This window comes from Phalacrocorax aristotelis, chromosome 6, assembly GCF_949628215.1.
Source record: "Phalacrocorax aristotelis chromosome 6, bGulAri2.1, whole genome shotgun sequence".
NCBI classification, from domain to species: domain Eukaryota; kingdom Metazoa; phylum Chordata; class Aves; order Suliformes; family Phalacrocoracidae; genus Phalacrocorax; species Phalacrocorax aristotelis.
In genome coordinates, this window is record NC_134281.1 from 6,622,980 (window position 1) to 6,639,880 (window position 16,901).

The 16,901-nt window shown below is 39.9% G+C and overlaps 1 protein-coding gene across 10 annotated transcripts; it reads left to right on the forward strand.

Annotated features, from left to right (window-relative positions):
• Window positions 1–719: 719 nt before the first annotated feature.
• Window positions 720–16,598, forward strand: UBA3 (ubiquitin like modifier activating enzyme 3). 10 transcript variants are annotated; one of them, XM_075095697.1, is made up of 18 exons: window positions 720–1,013; window positions 1,139–1,180; window positions 4,087–4,207; window positions 5,190–5,270; window positions 8,225–8,307; window positions 8,883–8,963; window positions 9,592–9,635; window positions 9,931–9,995; window positions 10,832–10,987; window positions 11,115–11,217; window positions 11,712–11,825; window positions 13,300–13,353; window positions 13,805–13,841; window positions 13,921–14,002; window positions 14,914–15,014; window positions 15,123–15,186; window positions 15,293–15,347; window positions 15,823–16,598. In XM_075095697.1, the coding sequence occupies exons 3-18, from the start codon at window positions 4,088–4,090 to the stop codon at window positions 15,909–15,911; spliced, it is 1,329 nt and encodes a 442-aa protein (XP_074951798.1). In that variant the 5' UTR covers window positions 720–1,013; window positions 1,139–1,180; window position 4,087; the 3' UTR covers window positions 15,912–16,598. The 10 variants fall into 10 exon arrangements, with proteins under 10 accessions (XP_074951798.1, XP_074951795.1, XP_074951797.1 ...); XM_075095694.1 differs by having other exon boundaries at window positions 720–1,002; XM_075095695.1 differs by having other exon boundaries at window positions 937–1,002; window positions 11,715–11,825.
• Window positions 16,599–16,901: the final 303 nt, after the last annotated feature.

Below are 16,901 nucleotides of genomic sequence, written 5' to 3' on the forward strand. Positions count from 1 at the left end.
AAACGGGGAGTCGGGGGGCTGAGCGTGGAGGGGGCCATGGAGTGGCTGCCCCGGCCAAGGTGGCGCCGAGGGGATGTGGAGCCATGGCGGGGAGACCCTGTAGTGGGGCTTCGGAGGGGAGGGCCGGTGCCAGCAGCCACTGAGGTCCAAACCCCAGCAGTCCGTGTGAGAATGGCTTCAGTGCTTTCACGCTTCACTTGTGCAGCTGGAGCACAGGCTGCCCGTGCCCGTTTTGCACGACGCCATGCCATATGCCGGGCACCAAAGCCCTACCCGAAATGGAGGCCAGCGGCCAGCTGGGCGCGGGTTTGGCGCGGGTTTGCCAGCCGGCAAACCGGAAGGCTGGCGGCTGCTTCTCCCGACTCCATCAGTGAGGGGTTTGGATCCCTGAAGTTGAGGAGCCTGAGGCCTGAAGCACGACCCTCGACACCCCTCTCGCCTGCTTCCCGCCCTGTGCTGGGACACCCGGTCCCTGCATGAGCTTGGGCTAGGGAGAGCTCCTGCGCGTGGAAAGCACGGCCCGGCCTCCGCCCACGACGGGCAGACAAGGCAAAACCCCTTCGAAAACACGAGCAGCCACCAGCCTGAGGCTACCCCCGCCGCCGCGTTTTGTCTCGATTCCCCGCGTTTTGTCCCAATTCCCCCGAAGGTGTTAAAGTGCCGCCACCACCGCACCCCTTCGCTCTCGGGAATTTCCCGGGAAGAGCCCTCGGGTGCCTGGGGCGAGGCGGGGAGGCGCCGTCGGGCCCCAGCACTTCACTCGGGGCTCCGTGAGGGCGCTCCAGCCCGGGCTGCCCTTGGCAGGGTGGCGGCCCGGTCCCGGCTCGGTGCGAGGGTGCTGCCGCCTTGCCATAGAGATTAGCGCCCAGGGCCGCTCTCCTGGCGGGCGCTCTATCCCCCGCCCCGCCCCCACTCGATGAGTGCTCTGGCAAAGTGCCGCCCATAGAGGCGCCGCGGGGCCCTGTGGGAAGCAGAGGGAAATATGGCGGATGGTGAGGAACCGTAAGTGCCCTGTATGTGTGTGCTCGGTCGCCCCTTCCCCCGCTCCCCGGGGACGGGCGGGCCCCGGGGTCCCCTCTCCCTCCTCCCCGGTCTCTGTAGCGCGATACTGACCCTTCTTTTATTCTCTCTCTTTTAGGGAGAAGAAAAGAAGGAGGCTAGAGGAGCTGCTGGCGGATGGGTTAGTGCGGGGCTGCGGGCAGCGGGCTCCCGGCCCGGGGCAGGGGCAGGCAGCGCTTGCTGAGGGGCGGCTGGTAGGTCAGGGCAAGCCGCAGCCCCGCAGGAGAGGTGTGGGCTGGGAGGAGGCTGCGGGTTAGCTGAGGGCTGCGGGGCCCGCTGGGGAGGCGCTGGTAGGGGCGAGCGGCCCGGGGCGCCGCTGGCGGGGCGGGATGGGGCGGCGTGGGATGGGGTAGGCCAGGGCGGGAGGAGGGAGCCGGAGGAGAGGTGTTAGAGGGATCAGCCTGAGCAGGGGGAACGCGTAAAGGGCGCTTGAACGACAAGGACTGGGGAAGAGGAATCCCTTGGGGAGAGGACCAAGGGGCTCACCCGGAGCGGGGATGGGAGTTGCGGGCCTGGAGCTTGGCATGAGGAAATGCTGGTGTGCTGGAGAGCTTTGTGGCAGGAGTGGAAAACGCTGCGTTGCCGGCCAGGGACCTGGGGAGGGCCTCTAGGCTAGAAGCAGGTGACTAAATTTTGGCTGAAAATTAAAGAAATCAGGCCGCGGAACAGTTGCCTCTGCTTATTAAACCCCTAAATTCTGTGCATCTGTCTTAACGGCCTTGAAAACTAATGCTCAGCAAACTTTAACCTCATCTGCTTCCATCCCCTAACTATTCCCTTCCACCTGCTCGTGGCCCTCTTCCCAAAGATCCCAAAGCAGACCTGCCTGCCCGAGCAGTGGACTTGCAGGCAGTGCATGTGTGTGTCGGGTGAGGGTCACAAAAATCCTTGGGCATGTTGGATTGGCGGGTGCATGCCGAGTCCCTCGAAAGCATGGAGCTCTGGAGATGTGAAGGTGGTAGGGAAAAGGCTGGGCCTAAAGCAACATAGGGACTGTGGCGCTCTGATATTTTAAACAAGATTTTAAAATAGAACAGTTCGATGAAGGAAATAAGAGTTTTATTAAACTCTAATAATACAGATACCTGGTAATGCTGTAACAACACAAAAATAAACACTTAAAAAAACCTGCCCCTGAAGTTAAACATAAAATCTCTTGTTGAGTTGTTGATGTTTTTCAGATCTCCATAATGTCCAACCCCGTAAAAACCCAGCTGCAGTATAATTGCAAAAGTGAAACTGGGTCTTACCATTTTATCACTTATAAAGGAAAATACGCATCTAAACAGAAAAGGAGCGCGGCTGTTTATATGGGCTATATAAAAGGATAAAAAGAAGTTGTGTTGATGTCACCAAGCATAGTTTCTGCACTTGTTTCCAGGAAAGTTAAAAATTAGAACCCGTAGAAGTGATTATTGTGATGTATAGCGACCCATTTTATTTGCTTCAGTCAGTGCTTAATGCACATCCTGAAAACTGGCACACAACAAGATGAGACCAGGGTTCAGCAGTGGGAGCATTGTATTTATTCACGCTATTTCACGTTTTGTGAGATGTGTATCTTCACATTATTGTGAAAACTGGGAGAGGTACGAAAGTGCAAGTCAGATCAGAAGACACAAATTCAGATAATTTAGATCTTATTTAACTGGTAATACACTAAGTTAACTTATATAAAGTCAACAGTTAACCAGGATTGAATTCAGTCTGCAATCAAAATATAGACAAATTATGATGTATTTGTTCCTGCACTTCAGTGAAGTTTTTCCCTGTTATCAAAAAATCTTTTGCAAAATTATTGCCTTTAAGATAAAATACTGTGGACATACTGTGTTGTCTTCTGAATTCTGTGAGGATAAAGGCATCTGCTGTCTAGATGTTTTCACTACATTTTCCTTTTATTTTGAGATGAGTCACCAGAAAGTAATAATAAATTCTAAACATTAGCCAGTGACCGTTATTGATACAAGTGCTCTTCATATCACTTCATAGGAGGAAGCAAATAATGCTCCTTATCAGTGGTGACACAACCTTTCATACTTAGGATTGGCAAAGCTCTTTTATTAGAAGCTTAGTTTTGTATTAATGTAGAACATAATTGTTCCTATATATATTGAGTGGAGCACCTATTTATAAAGGGAAGTGTGCTGTGTTAAGGCAGGGCTTGCTTTGTGTGGGCAGGGATCTTATGTTAGAAAAGTACTTCAATGAGCTGATTTTCAACCATTCGAGTAAGTCTCTTAGGAGTTTAAATTTATGGTTATGTACTACTAAAAGTGACCTGCAGAAAAAAGGGGTACTGGTGTAAAATTCTGTCTCAAAAATTTAAAAGAAGATAACTGGAAACATTTCTCAAGTCAGTTGCTACCACTGACAGGCTCAGGAGACGACTGAATAATGGGGGTGTTCTAAATTGCAGAATACTGATTGAGGGTGAAGAGCATTCAAGATTTGTTTGTTTTTAACAGTTGCTTAAATAAATTGCAGTGAAGATTCAGAGGAGGCAGTGTTGGCGCATGTTACTGTTATTTATTTGGTGCCTCGCAATTGCAGTTACATACTGGTAATTTTAAAAATGATTTAGGAACCTAAAGAGTCTGTCAAAAAAAGGATATTAACTGATAAGACTGACTTGACTGATGAAAAAACCATCACCCTCAAAATCTAAAGGGACAACCTCTTGTTTTGTGTCCTCTTTAAGCATGAGGAAGATAAAAGCAAAAAGACTAGACCCTTTTTTCCCTTCAGGACAACTTTTACTAGTAGCAGCTAAATCAGTGGGATTTATTGAAATGCCTACCTTTTTTCCCCTCTGCGTATTGATATTACTGCTTTCTAGTTCCACCACAAAAGCCCACTCATGCAAATGTTGATGTGCGTAACTTACATGCATAAAGAATATGCAAATGCATTTGTATGAATGGTCAATAATTTAGGTATTTTTAAGATCTATAAAGAAAAAATACGTTTTAGAGGTGTGGCTTTTTCTCTATGGTTTTGCAGCTGAATTTACTGTGTTCTGTGCAGAATGGCTGTTGATGGTGGGTGTGGGGACACTGGAGACTGGGAAGGTCGCTGGAACCATGTAAAGAAGTTCCTCGAGCGATCTGGACCATTCACACATCCTGATTTCGAGCCAGGCACTCAAGTGAGAAACACTTACTTTAAATAAAAAAATTTGTAGCATGTCTTGCAAACTGATGTAAACAGTTTCATTAATTGACCACCAGCAGTGTATGAATAATAAAACTGCATGAAAAGCTTATATTTTAATCAATTGAACATTATGTTGCTAGAAGAACATATTGTATTATCTTTATAAGCTTTTATTTCTAAATTGTACAGTGTCAACTACAAGCTTGCTGTCATCATAAGTATAAATGTGTAACGATGCAAATTATCCTCTGTCTTTGAGTTCCACGTGAAAAATAGCAGCATTTGTCTCTCCATTTCTAAGTAATTAGAGTAAGAAATTTCCTGTGCTTGAAGGAATTCTGATTCATATGAATACTTAGCGAATTGGGAAAGATGTTTAGTAGGGAAAAGCAAAATTTAGACTTCTAATTATTTCTTCTGTTTTCCTTTTTTTGGTACATTTGGTTTCAGAGCTTACAGCTGAATGTATTTTACTGTTACCTTTTCACGTACTGTTCCATTATTTACTGGTTTGGGGCTGGGGTCTAGTAGAACGGTTCACGGAAAGCAGTTACGTAGTTAAAAATTTCAGTTCTTTTCGGCCAGCAATGTTTTCTGTCTGTTTAGATTTATTTTGTGTTATGTATTAGTAAAGTTTTTGGAGGAAGAAAACATCTTCTTAAACCAAATAATAATAAAGGTGAACCTTGCTTTTTTCATGGTCAAAATTAATTTAATGAGAAGACTGATATCAATAAAGGTCTTGCTGTTCTGTAAGTTGGCATGTAGGAACTACATGAACTCGGCAACCGATTAAAGTCTGGCATGTAATTACTCCTGCAAGCATGAACTGTTTTATTGATCTGAGTTGTTTTATGTGAAACTTACTAGGCACTGAAAATTTATGATAATGCATTGTTAAGGATTATGAAGCAAAGGACAAATTATACCTTTTCCCATTTAGTATATTGATTTTTGTTTTATATTTTCCACAGGCTCTTGAGTTTTTGTTAAGCACATGTAAAGTACTAGTTATTGGAGCAGGAGGATTAGGATGCGAACTCCTGAAAAACCTGGTAATTACTCAGTTTTCATCCTTTGCTTCTAGAATCTTATTTTTTTCTTTGAGGAAATAATCTTTTCTGCTTTGCTAATTGGGTATTTTTGATTGTATATAGCTACTAGATTTCTGAGTTCTAATCAAAATGTATAAAATACGTGATGATACAGACAATAACTTGCAGAATGCACTCTGTTAATAAGCTTGAAAGGTGGTAGTCTAACATGCTGCATGTTATTTATTTCGCTATCTCAAAGCTTGTCATGAGGGACAATGCAGTGCTGTTTATGAAGTGTAGGTAAAAGTTCACCTGCAGCCTTAGATATGGTCTAAAGTTGGTAATTATCCCTAATTACCAGATCTAGGGAAATGAAGTAAACTAGGAACAAATCATGCTCATAATGATATAACTGGAATACAGTGGCTGAAATCTATCTTTTCAGCTGAAAAGTAGCAACACTTCAAACTGCCATAAGTAGCTAGTACAAAGTTTAGTATTCACAGTCAAAGTTGAGTTTAATTTCAGTTTATATTACATCTTTGGATTAATTCGAAGTGCAGTTAGAATTGCTGGAATTACTTATATTCTTTCATAGTGAAATTAGTAGAGCCAGACCTGCAGTGTCTATGGTGAGCCTCATGTCTGTGGAATCTGGCCTTCCCGAGTAGCGGCTCTCAGGTTTGCCAGTCCCTCAAGATCAGTAAACTGGAGGTTGTCTGCAGAGCCTGAACACTCCCTCAGGGTTGCATCTGTGTTGCTGAATCCAGCCTAAGTAATGGCAGCTTTATAGAGTCAGACCAGCATGCGCTGTTCTGTATGGAAATGGCTAAGGAGGAATAGGTAGTGGACTATGACCAGGGAAAGAATATGACACTACTTCCCTGGTGTACAGATTACCGGAAGGTATTCTGTAGTTTTCTTGATACGGTGTTAGTTTAAAATGGATTCACTCACTACATGTTCTGAAAAGCAATTTTTGAGTGTTTAAAACACAGTCACAGGCTCGTGTGCTGTCAGGTATTCACCCAATAAATGTGTATAAATTTAATTATCCTATTAATGTGGTTTTTTTATCCTCACAGATGCTTATATTTATCACAGTGTATCACTGTTACCATCCTGTTTGGGTTTGGTAATCTAGACTAATACTGTACTTTTCCATGCTTCTATTTAATAATAATAAGAATTTCTGTCCTTATGGATTCCATGGAAAATGTGTGGTTTGATACAATAACTTATTATGAAATAGCTTTTCCTTCATTTATACAGTTACGCGCTACTGTACTATAGAATTTATGTACTGCTGTTTCGGTATTTCCACAGATTACCTCCAAGCTTGAGGTGCTTGATAAGCCAATAGCCTAATTTAAAGCCAGGCATTCCAGATGAATTAACTTAGGGGTTTTACCATTCCAGCGCTTGTGCGCACTCTTGTTCTGGTTGCTGGTTTAATTCTGCTTAGGCAGAATTTTATTTGAAGAGACTATGACAGCTCCAAGGCAGTTTTCTTTCTTTGGGATTTCAGCGCTGGTGAATTTAACCTCTGCCCAAAGCTACTGTTTTATGGGTTTATTGGGACATAACAAATCAAATCCGCTGATGCTCGTTGAGAGGAAGGATTTGTGTGGGATGAGAGACTTCGTAAGTCTGCTGTGTGCACTCAGTTCCCATCTCTTCAAAAAGCTTTTAAGTTATCATGATTTATTTTTGTCATTTTCAGAAAGATAAGCTCAAAAGTAAATCTAGATTCTGTTCACATGTGTTCATGTCTTTGGGACAGTGAACATAAATCTGATAAAGGCTCCAGTCTGTATGTTCATGATGTCCCAGGGTTGCTCTTCTCTTTAGCAGGCTCTCCCAGTCTGCTCTGATGATACTGAACAAAAGCTGAACATACATAAATGGAACAAAATGTTTGTTCAGCACCAAGGGTATCCAATCTGATATACGTTCTTGCTGTTCTTCTTACAGAAATTAATTTCTCTTCTGAAAAACTTTAGTCCTGTTGTTCATTTGTTTAATCGGTTTCCCACTACAGCATTTTAAATACTTACTATGCATGGAATGGCTCTGTTTCTTCAGAAAATGTAAAATGAAAAGTTTGAAAATCTTTATAGATTGAATCTTAAAGGAGAAAAGTTGGGGGACAGGATGGGACTCCAGATTTTTTTGGGACCACTTCAGAACATTAAGAACACATTTCCTTTTGCTAAAACCAGTGTTTTACAGCATTTATTTCCCTTTAACCGCAATTCATATTGTTTCTTTGTGCGTGACAGATGTTACTACTTTTATCAGACCAGACCTGCAGTACAGTTTTAAGACCATTTGAAGTTATTTGCCAGGTCTAGTGATGGGCTGCACACAGAGATGGGGCAGAACTGTCAGAGGTTTGGCATGTGTTGTGTTCTGTTCCAGCATTGACTGCCGTGAGGAACACTGCCTTATTTTGAACCGTGATTTGAGGGTGGATATGCCAGACTTATTTATGCCAACTGGGAAAATGGTCAATGTTCAAAAACTTAAAATTTTAGAGGAATGAAACTTTTGTCTTTTCTATTCCTGCCAAGCAAGGAAGTGCTTATTTCTTAAAATTCTGCATTTTTTTCCCCAGTGAAGGCTTTTGATTCATTGCAGTTGTGAGGAGATACTGGAAATTCCCTGTATAGATCAGCCTACCGTTGACTTCCCTGTGTTATGATTAGGCAGGCTAAAACAGCACTGCGTTCAGTAGAACATTGTCGTTGGCTGTTGAGATGTTACTAATTCCATCTGTCTAAATATTGGCATTAGCGACCCAACAAAGAACGTTCTTTGAACAAAGAACAACCATATACCTGTCTGCAAAGTATGATGAGCAAATGTGTTTGTTCCTCCAATGGTTGCTTTTTTTGGCATGTGGAATGAATTCTGGAGCACTGTAAGCATTTCATTTCCTGTTAAATGAAGGTGACTGTCTCTCTTCACAGGCACTGTCTGGCTTCAGACAGATCCATGTCATTGACATGGATACTATAGATGTTTCTAATCTTAACCGACAGTTTCTGTTTCGGTAAGTGATATTTTCATGATTCCACTTTTATTTTTTTAAATGTACCTAAACAAAATATGTGAGTGTGATCATAATTATGGTCAAACAAGATGTCATTAAAGATCACTGAAATTTCATATCATAGTAGTACTCATAATTAACTAAGTCATGTGTGGGATTCCTTGTTGTGTTGAGATCTGTGGTGTCATAGTTTGAGCGTGAAGAATATTAACATACATTCCTTGCCATTCAAATACAGATAATGACTAATGGAAAAGGTGACACCAGAGAGTAACGCACACAGATTGAGATACTGCTATTTCTGCTACCCTTTTCTTCTAAGCAAAATGCAAAATTGTTGGATTATTTTTTTGGTGCTGATAATTGTAGTTACATGGATGTATTCAGAAAGGCAATGTAAATAAATCTCTGGGGCTCTTGTATCTGATGCTTTACAGGGGTGGCTTAATATTATCCATATCAATAAATTTTCTGGCTAACAATTAGTCACTTAGTTCAGTATTACAATGCATAGAGTCTGGAAAGATTAAATCTACTAAAATAATGCATTTGAAATTGCTTGTGTTTTTTCCCAGACCGAAGGATGTTGGGCGACCAAAAGCAGAAGTTGCAGCAGAATTCCTAAACAGCCGCATTCCCAACTGTGCTGTCGTAGCGTATCCTTTTGTAGAGAAGCAGTAGTCCCAAAGGCTTCAAAAAAACCTAGAAAACTCTGTAGGTGGTAAGACTATCTGAAGTATTTTGCTGCCATCCTCTCTTTTTTTCATACGATAAAGAGCAGATTCATCCAGCTGGTGATTGAGAATTCTTTCTCCGTGGCATTAGCATACAGGAAACATGCATGGGGAAGGCAAGCTAAGCTTTAAGAAACTAGTTTCTTTCCACTGAGGTTTTTTTTTTAATTCAAATGCAATATTGTAATTTTCACTGAGATATGAGAATTACAGGTTTATTCACCAGTGTTCTGAGTACGCACTAGTAGGAGATATTAGTTTATAAACATAGAGCAAAATTTAGTGATTCAGGACTTTGTGAGAGCACATGTTTTGAGCTTCCTAAATAGTTTGCCTGCTGAGCTTTCTCTTGTGTGACTGTTACATTGTGTCCCTTAGTTGCTTTGTCAGCTGTGGGAATTTTGAATCTTTCAATCACTTAGTTTTTTAAAGAAGTGTTATATAAAATTACAGTAATAAATTAGATAATGTTTTAGCTTTAGGCTAGCAAATAGAAAACAGTAAATGTAACTACTTTATAAATATATTCCTTTACTGGGCTTACATTCAGATATTTTAAAAAGATTCAAGACATGGACGAAAGCTTCTATCGACGTAAGTGGTATTTGTTTGCCTGCCAGACACCCACTGGTGCTTTAGGGGAACATTGCAGTTGGTGCTGCTCACTGCTCTTCCTGGTAGTTAGATTGCTGATCATTTTAGTCTTCTACAGTATACTGGAAGTAAAAGTAACAAGTAGACAAAACTTAAATGCATCTGTCATATAGGTAATGTAGGGGAGATAGTTAAACTACAGTCAGTTCCTCTGGACTGTTATGGACAGAATACTTTGCTTGCCTTAAGACGTATGCATTAGTATAGACTTTAAATAACGTTTTTTTCCCCCTAGAGTTTCATATTATTGTTTGTGGGCTGGACTCTATAATTGCAAGAAGATGGATAAATGGCATGCTGGTAAAGTCTTCAATCTTTTTAAAGCCTGGTTATTGCTTGAGTATAGATAACTAAAATTGAACAGATTTGTGTAGAATGTGTCATTAAAGTGAAATGAGGGCTGCTGAAACTCACAGCGTTCTGTATCTATTTCTGTTTTCTTTTCTTTTTGTGAACAGGATAAAATGCATGCTTTCTTACCTGCCTTTTTCTTGAGGAGTGTTAGCCAACATTTTTGCAGTGTCCTGCAGGGGTAATTTCAAAGTTAGATCACGCTGTTTATGGCCATGTGCAGTCAGCTTTTGAAAATCGTAAGAAGGGAAGTTCCACAGCCTCTCTGGATGCTCCCATTGTGAATGTTTTTTTCATTAGCCAAACAGTACTTACTGTGCTGCAAGTTGTAAATGTCATCTTTTGGAGCCCCATTGCTACAAAGTAGTAGGAAGCTGGTCACTGAACTAGGTAGTTTTATCATTGTGAATTTGTTTATAAAATAATGATCTTGAGTATTTACCAATATTAAACCAAAACAAAATCAAAACCAACAACAATCCAAGAATCAAACCCCCAAATCCTTTAAACCAACAAACCATTTGTTCTCATGTACTATAAGGGAATAATAGCATTTATCAGGGGAGCAAGGGGAGGAGGAGATGGAGGGTGGTAGATGGAGTCTTACACACTGGCAAATAAATAGTGTTTTGTACAGCTTATTTTAACAGTACATAGTGTATGTTAAGCATTCAGTCTGTGGTGTACCATTAAGAATAAAATCTCTGATTTTTTTTCCTTCCTGCAACTTGTTTTAAAAAAACAAACCAAACAACCCAACAACCCCTCCCACCTTTATTCGTTAGATGTCATTTTTACATTATGAAGATGGCGTCCTGGATCCAAGTTCCATCATACCTTTAATAGATGGAGGGACGGAAGGTTTTAAAGGAAACGTTCGTGTGATCATTCCTGGTATGACAGCATGTGTTGAATGCACTCTTGAGCTTTATCCACCACAGGTAATTGCAACCGGTGATATTTCCTTTTTTTGTATTCCTCTGTTTTGCTTGTTTCTTTTCCTAGGAACTATACATAATGTATTACATGCTTTCTTCTGTTTTTTTTTTTTTCCCCTGCCCACACCAGGTCAATTTTCCCATGTGTACTATTGCATCTATGCCCAGACTGCCGGAGCACTGTATTGAGTATGTCAGGATATTGCAGTGGCCAAAGGAGCAACCTTTTGGAGGTAATTAGTGTATTGCACTGGTGCTAAACTGACATTTCTCTCTTTAACTGATTTGTTTTGCGTTAGGTATACACAACTACTTTTAATAAAAAAATCCTACCTTTTAACCTTACGTGGCTCTTTGTTGTATTGAATCTAAGCCTCCTCTGATCTGACAATGGATTTTCTCTTCTCGGACCTGCTCTCCAGTTCCACATTTGTTCATGTGTTTCTCTCTCTCATACTGCACAAAGTATTTCCTGACTCAATATATAACCTGTAACAGCTCTATAAATCTGTGAAGTTAAGATAGTTTGTATGTAGAATGTGTTAGAACTTACGATGTTCATAGAAATTATGTTTTGATTATTTAAACTGTCAAGTTTAATAACTTAATAGGGTATTGGTTTTAACCCAAATTAAAGCAAAGGGATTGCTTCAGATTAAAAGAATGCTGTATTTCTGAAGAATTCTTATAATTGTAACCTATCTGTAAATTCTTAATTTTGCTGTAGAAGGTGTTGCATTGGATGGAGATGACCCTGAACATATACAGTGGATTTACCAGAAGTCTTTAGAAAGAGCATCACAATTCAACATTAAAGGTGTTACATACAGGCTCACCCAAGGTAAGGGTAAGGCATTTCACTGAGTTTGTGGCATTTGCAGTTCGGCTGGGTTGGTATTCTGTGTACTTGTTAGGACTAAGCTTGCAGCTCTGCTGAGAACGAAATAGTTCTTTTCTCTATTAACATCTTAAAACAGAAACAAGCAGCTTGTTTCCTGTGCCAGCACAAATATTTTTATGATGAGTGAGCTGTTTAGGCATTCATGATGAATCAGAGGAACTTATCTGGGACAAAACTGAACATTTTTTCCCATTTTATTTTTAACCTGGAGCAGCTCCACAGTTTACATTACACTGCGACCGCTTTTGGTGGGTCAAAGAGTAGTAACAAAAGAACATGATTGCCTCTTTTAGCAACAGCAGCACTTTATGCCAGTTTAGGCTGGTTGAGACTGTAGCATCTGTTTTTTTACCGCTGCATATGCCTCTGTTCACATGCAAGAGCAGATTGCTGCCACTCATTTAATCAGCATTTTAAATGCTATCCAGAGAGAAGAGAAGTGGAGGATCTCATACAGAATCTCCAGAATTTGTGGTAACTTGTATTTGTTGACTTGTAGTACTAAGAGTGGAGTTGAAATGCTGGGCTACAAATGCCACACTTGAACCTCAGTGTGTGTCTTTCTATCAAAAAAGGGTGAACTGACTCCATGCGTGTCTTCCTCAGATTCCACCTTGTATATTGCAGATAGTCTTTTTCTTTGCAACAGTTTATACTGGCTCCTCTAGTCGTATTTTTATGGTACAGATAAATGTGAACTCCAGTTATGAAATACAATTATGCACGTGCTAATGGCTGAGCAGTTTTCAGCATTTGAAGATGGCTTCCCTATAAAGTACATAGCAGAAAGCAGGCAAAGGTAAAGGTTGCATTCATGTTTTCTTAGGTATGAAGGGATACAAGTCAATAATGAGAAGCCAGAGGAATCTCAGACTACTTGGGAATTTGCTGTCTTTTTGGCAGGCCTGAAAAGAGCAAACCTCCTTGTTCCCAATGTACAAACTTGTATGCATGGGAAATCTTGCTTTATATCGGTGTATGGGCTATGCTGTTTGAGTGGATGGGCTCTGTAAGAAGAGTTGGATGAAGATGCCAACACTGTTTGTCAAGCCTGTCCTTGCAGAAGGAATACCAAATTCAAATATCTTTCCTTTATGCATTTCTCCAGTTAAACAGGATAGAACTGAGTTTAAAATTAATTTTCAGTGCTAAATACTGAATGCGTGTTTTTAGAATTTGTTCGCTAGTTCTCTTTGTGTGTTACTTTTTTTTTTCCTCAGCATGCTTGATGCATTCCTAAAATAAAAAAATGCCAAATCACTTGAGCAGCATGCCATTATACCTTACTGTTACAGAGATTCCTGGAAAGTTTGAAGTACCTTTGGGGGCACCCTTCTACAATTATTCTGGCTAAAAGTCGTGTCTCAGCATAGTTTCTTGGAAAAAAAAAAAGCTGTACGTCTTGTTTTTACAGGGGTGGTTAAACGAATTATTCCAGCAGTAGCTTCTACAAATGCAGTAATTGCAGGTATGCTAAAATAACTAATTTTGCTTCTGCTTTACAGACTTTAGAGTTTTGTAAGGCAGTAGTAAGGAATCGAGAACACGGGGAGGGTAGTAGTAATTTTTAATGGGTCTGTTTTATTCTTAGTGTCTTATTTCTGTTTTCCATAGAGAAACTGCATGTGACTGTATGAATTTTAGGCTCATATGAGACTGGGAGTGAGCAAGAGCATTTGAGATTGGGGAAAAAAATAACTGGAAAACACGGTATATAAGCTTAACATAGTCTCAGTTTAGTGCTGAGTCTGTGGTGTTAATGCAGCTACCATCAGATGTTTATTTTTCTCTTTACAGATTGTTATACTTGGGGTGGTTTTTTTTTTGGTCACTTCTTTGGTACAAGTTTGTGCACTAATGTCTGCGCATTCTGAGACAGAGCTAGAAAGCAAAGGAATTGTTTTTTTTTCTCATTCCAGCTGTTTGTGCCACTGAAGTTTTTAAGATAGCCACAAGGTATTTAATTTCTTATTAATAACATGCATGATTTCCAACATAATGACATGTATTAACACTAACATATTTGTCATTATAGTGCATACATTCCTCTAAACAACTACTTGGTGTTTAATGATGCAGATGGATTATACACATATACATTTGAAGCTGAAAGAAAGGTTAGTGCTATTAAAGGCTTGACAGGGTTGTTTCCGTGATTTTTATTGAATTTATGCTGTTTGTGTGTATTTCTGAAACCCAATATTGAATTTCTTGGCCCCTAGCACTGAATAATAATATTTCTGAAGTTTTAAAAGCAGAAACTACAATGTTACTAGTCTGCTAACCCCCCCCGATCATTGTTTTTAGCATGTAGGAATTTTTATTGAAACTTCTGTGGTTTTGGGTCTAATGGTGATGACAGTGGTGCTCTGTCCGTGTAGAGGAGCAGGACTGTGTACCTCCAGACCAATGGATGTTTTATTTGATGTCCTGGTGATTAAACCTTTTCTTCTGCCCATCAGTTTACCAAAAACTATCACATAGTATATGTAATGGCATATTTAATTGTTGCCTGTTTATCCAAAGTTTCTTAATATTTGGAAAAGTAGCTTCTGGTACAGGGAGGTTCTTCAGACAGCTACTTCTGTGGTGTCTGCTGGTGCAACATTGGTATCTCAACTGTTTTGGTATGCTACCTGCAGAGGAAAATAGTACTTGACTTTTCTGAAAGTGAATCCTGAAGATTTCCCGTCATACAAGAACCATGGTTTACAAAATAAGATACGCAATCTTAAGACTACTCATAAGCAAATCTAGTCAAAAAGAAGTTATGACAACAACTGATTTTAAAGATTGTAGTATTAAATTTTGTCAGATGAAATTTGTAGTTCATAAATACTTAGCTGCTGTTGGGGGCCAGTCAAACAGTGACAGACTTCACAAGGAATTGGGTTTTGTCATTAATATTTGCAAGAGAATTAATATTCCTAGAGCTAAAACTTTTTTTAAATAGTTTTCAGACTTTATTAGCAGCATTTAAAAAAATCATACTTAATGTAATGTGCATTCTTGTGTTACTCTGTTGTAGGAGAACTGTCCAGCCTGCAGCCAACTTCCCCAAAACATAGAGATTTCCCCTTCAGCTAAATTACAGGAGATCTTGGATTACTTGACAAATAATGCTTCATTGTAAGTGTGCAACTATTCTGACTTGATAATTTTTGGTAGTTTAATGTTTCCAAAAGGTAATTTCTAAATGTATTTTCATGTGATTTTTTAAAAATGTTTTATATATAGGCAAATGAAATCTCCTGCAATCACAGCAACTATGTATGGGGGAAATAAAACACTTTATTTACAGGTAATCTGAACATATGTAATTGTCTTTAATAATCCTAATATATTTAAATTTACTTTCCTGGATTGGAAAGGAAATATTTTGGCTTCTTTTTTTTTTTTTTTTGCAGACAGTAGCTTCAATTGAAGAACGAACAAGGCCAAATCTTTCCAAGACACTAAAAGGTACCGTGCAGTTGTTGCGTATATTTCCAAGATACTCCTCTAAACAGAGAGCCAATCAGTTTCAACCCTCTGTATAGCGATTTAGCTTTATTTTGCACCATGCAGTAGAACGTGCTTCATTATCCTTTTATGTGTACAATATACTTTTCTCAGGTAGCTCAACGATGAGCTTTGAATTGCCAAAATGTGAATTGTGGGCAGATGCAGAGAGAAACATTGCAACAAAGCAAGCTGATAACTGATGTAAATGAAACATAATTCAGTAGTTTTCTGTGTTTCTTGATGAGGTCTGTTAGTTTCCTGCTTAAAATGGATGAATATTAGTTTAGCTGGTGAGGTGTTTGCAACTTTATTTCATCATATTTATGGTTTGTGAGATTGGCATTCATGGGTGGGTTTTTTTAATTATTTTAATTTAAAAAAAAAAGACAAACCACATGGGTTTGCTGTACTTAAACTTTTCTTTCTGTTTCAGAATTGGGGCTTGTGGATGGTCAGGAACTTGCAGTTGCTGATGTTACTACACCACAGACTATGCTGTTCAAGCTTCACTTTACCACTTAATTTATTAATGAGTAAACTGCACGTACAGCAAGAGAAATCTGTACCCACCCTGTAAAACAAACATACTCTGTGGGTGTTAAAGCAACCTGAAATGTTCATGTTAGCGATAGCATTGTTGAAGGTTAGGTAACACAAATGAATCACCATATTTCAGAATTGTACGTAGAAGCCAATATTTGGTGGATTATATTTGTATAAATGCTTATTAATGTACAGAACTCTGATGTATAGGAACACACTTTTTCCAGATTTTGTTGTCAAAATGTTAATGCTAATATACTTTCAGACACATGGAAATTTTAAGGTGGCCAAAAGTCTTGTTTTCAACACGTGTGCACATATATGCAATGCGAAGACCCTTTAAAAGGAACCACAGCGACATGGTTTTAAATTGTAGCAGGCCTGTATGCTTGCTGAGTCACCTTAAAACCAAACGAGGTCAGTAGGCTAGAATGCACATTTTCCTTGTATTTGATATTGATCAATTTTATGAAACGTGTTGAGTATGGAAGAGATTACTTTGCAAGCAAACACAAAAGGACAAAACAAAGAACTGTACATGAGAACATGGACATCTCTACTTGCAGTCCCCAAGCAGCTATGGTGCCCAGTATTGCAGGATTATGTTCAAGTACCATTGGTGCTGTTAAGGTATTTATTAATAAAAATATCATAAAGACACCTTCACTTGTGGCTTATCAGTGGGTGTTCAAGGGTGTTTAAACCTCGGTTAAAAAACCAAGGGCATTATTTGGCTGCTGCAGTCAGCAACCTTTCTGCAAGCCATGCCAGACACCTCAATGTGAGTTCTCTGGTTTTACTTGATACCTGTCAACAGTGTTCAAATTTTCCATCTTTTAAACTATGAACTGTGTTTTGCACATCAACTCAGTGGCAAAGGGTGTGGGGGAGGCATTTTCCTGTGTATTTAACCAGGTGATTTTGAACAATGGCACGTTTGTAAGTGCGAAAGGGCCCCACGTAAGCTGT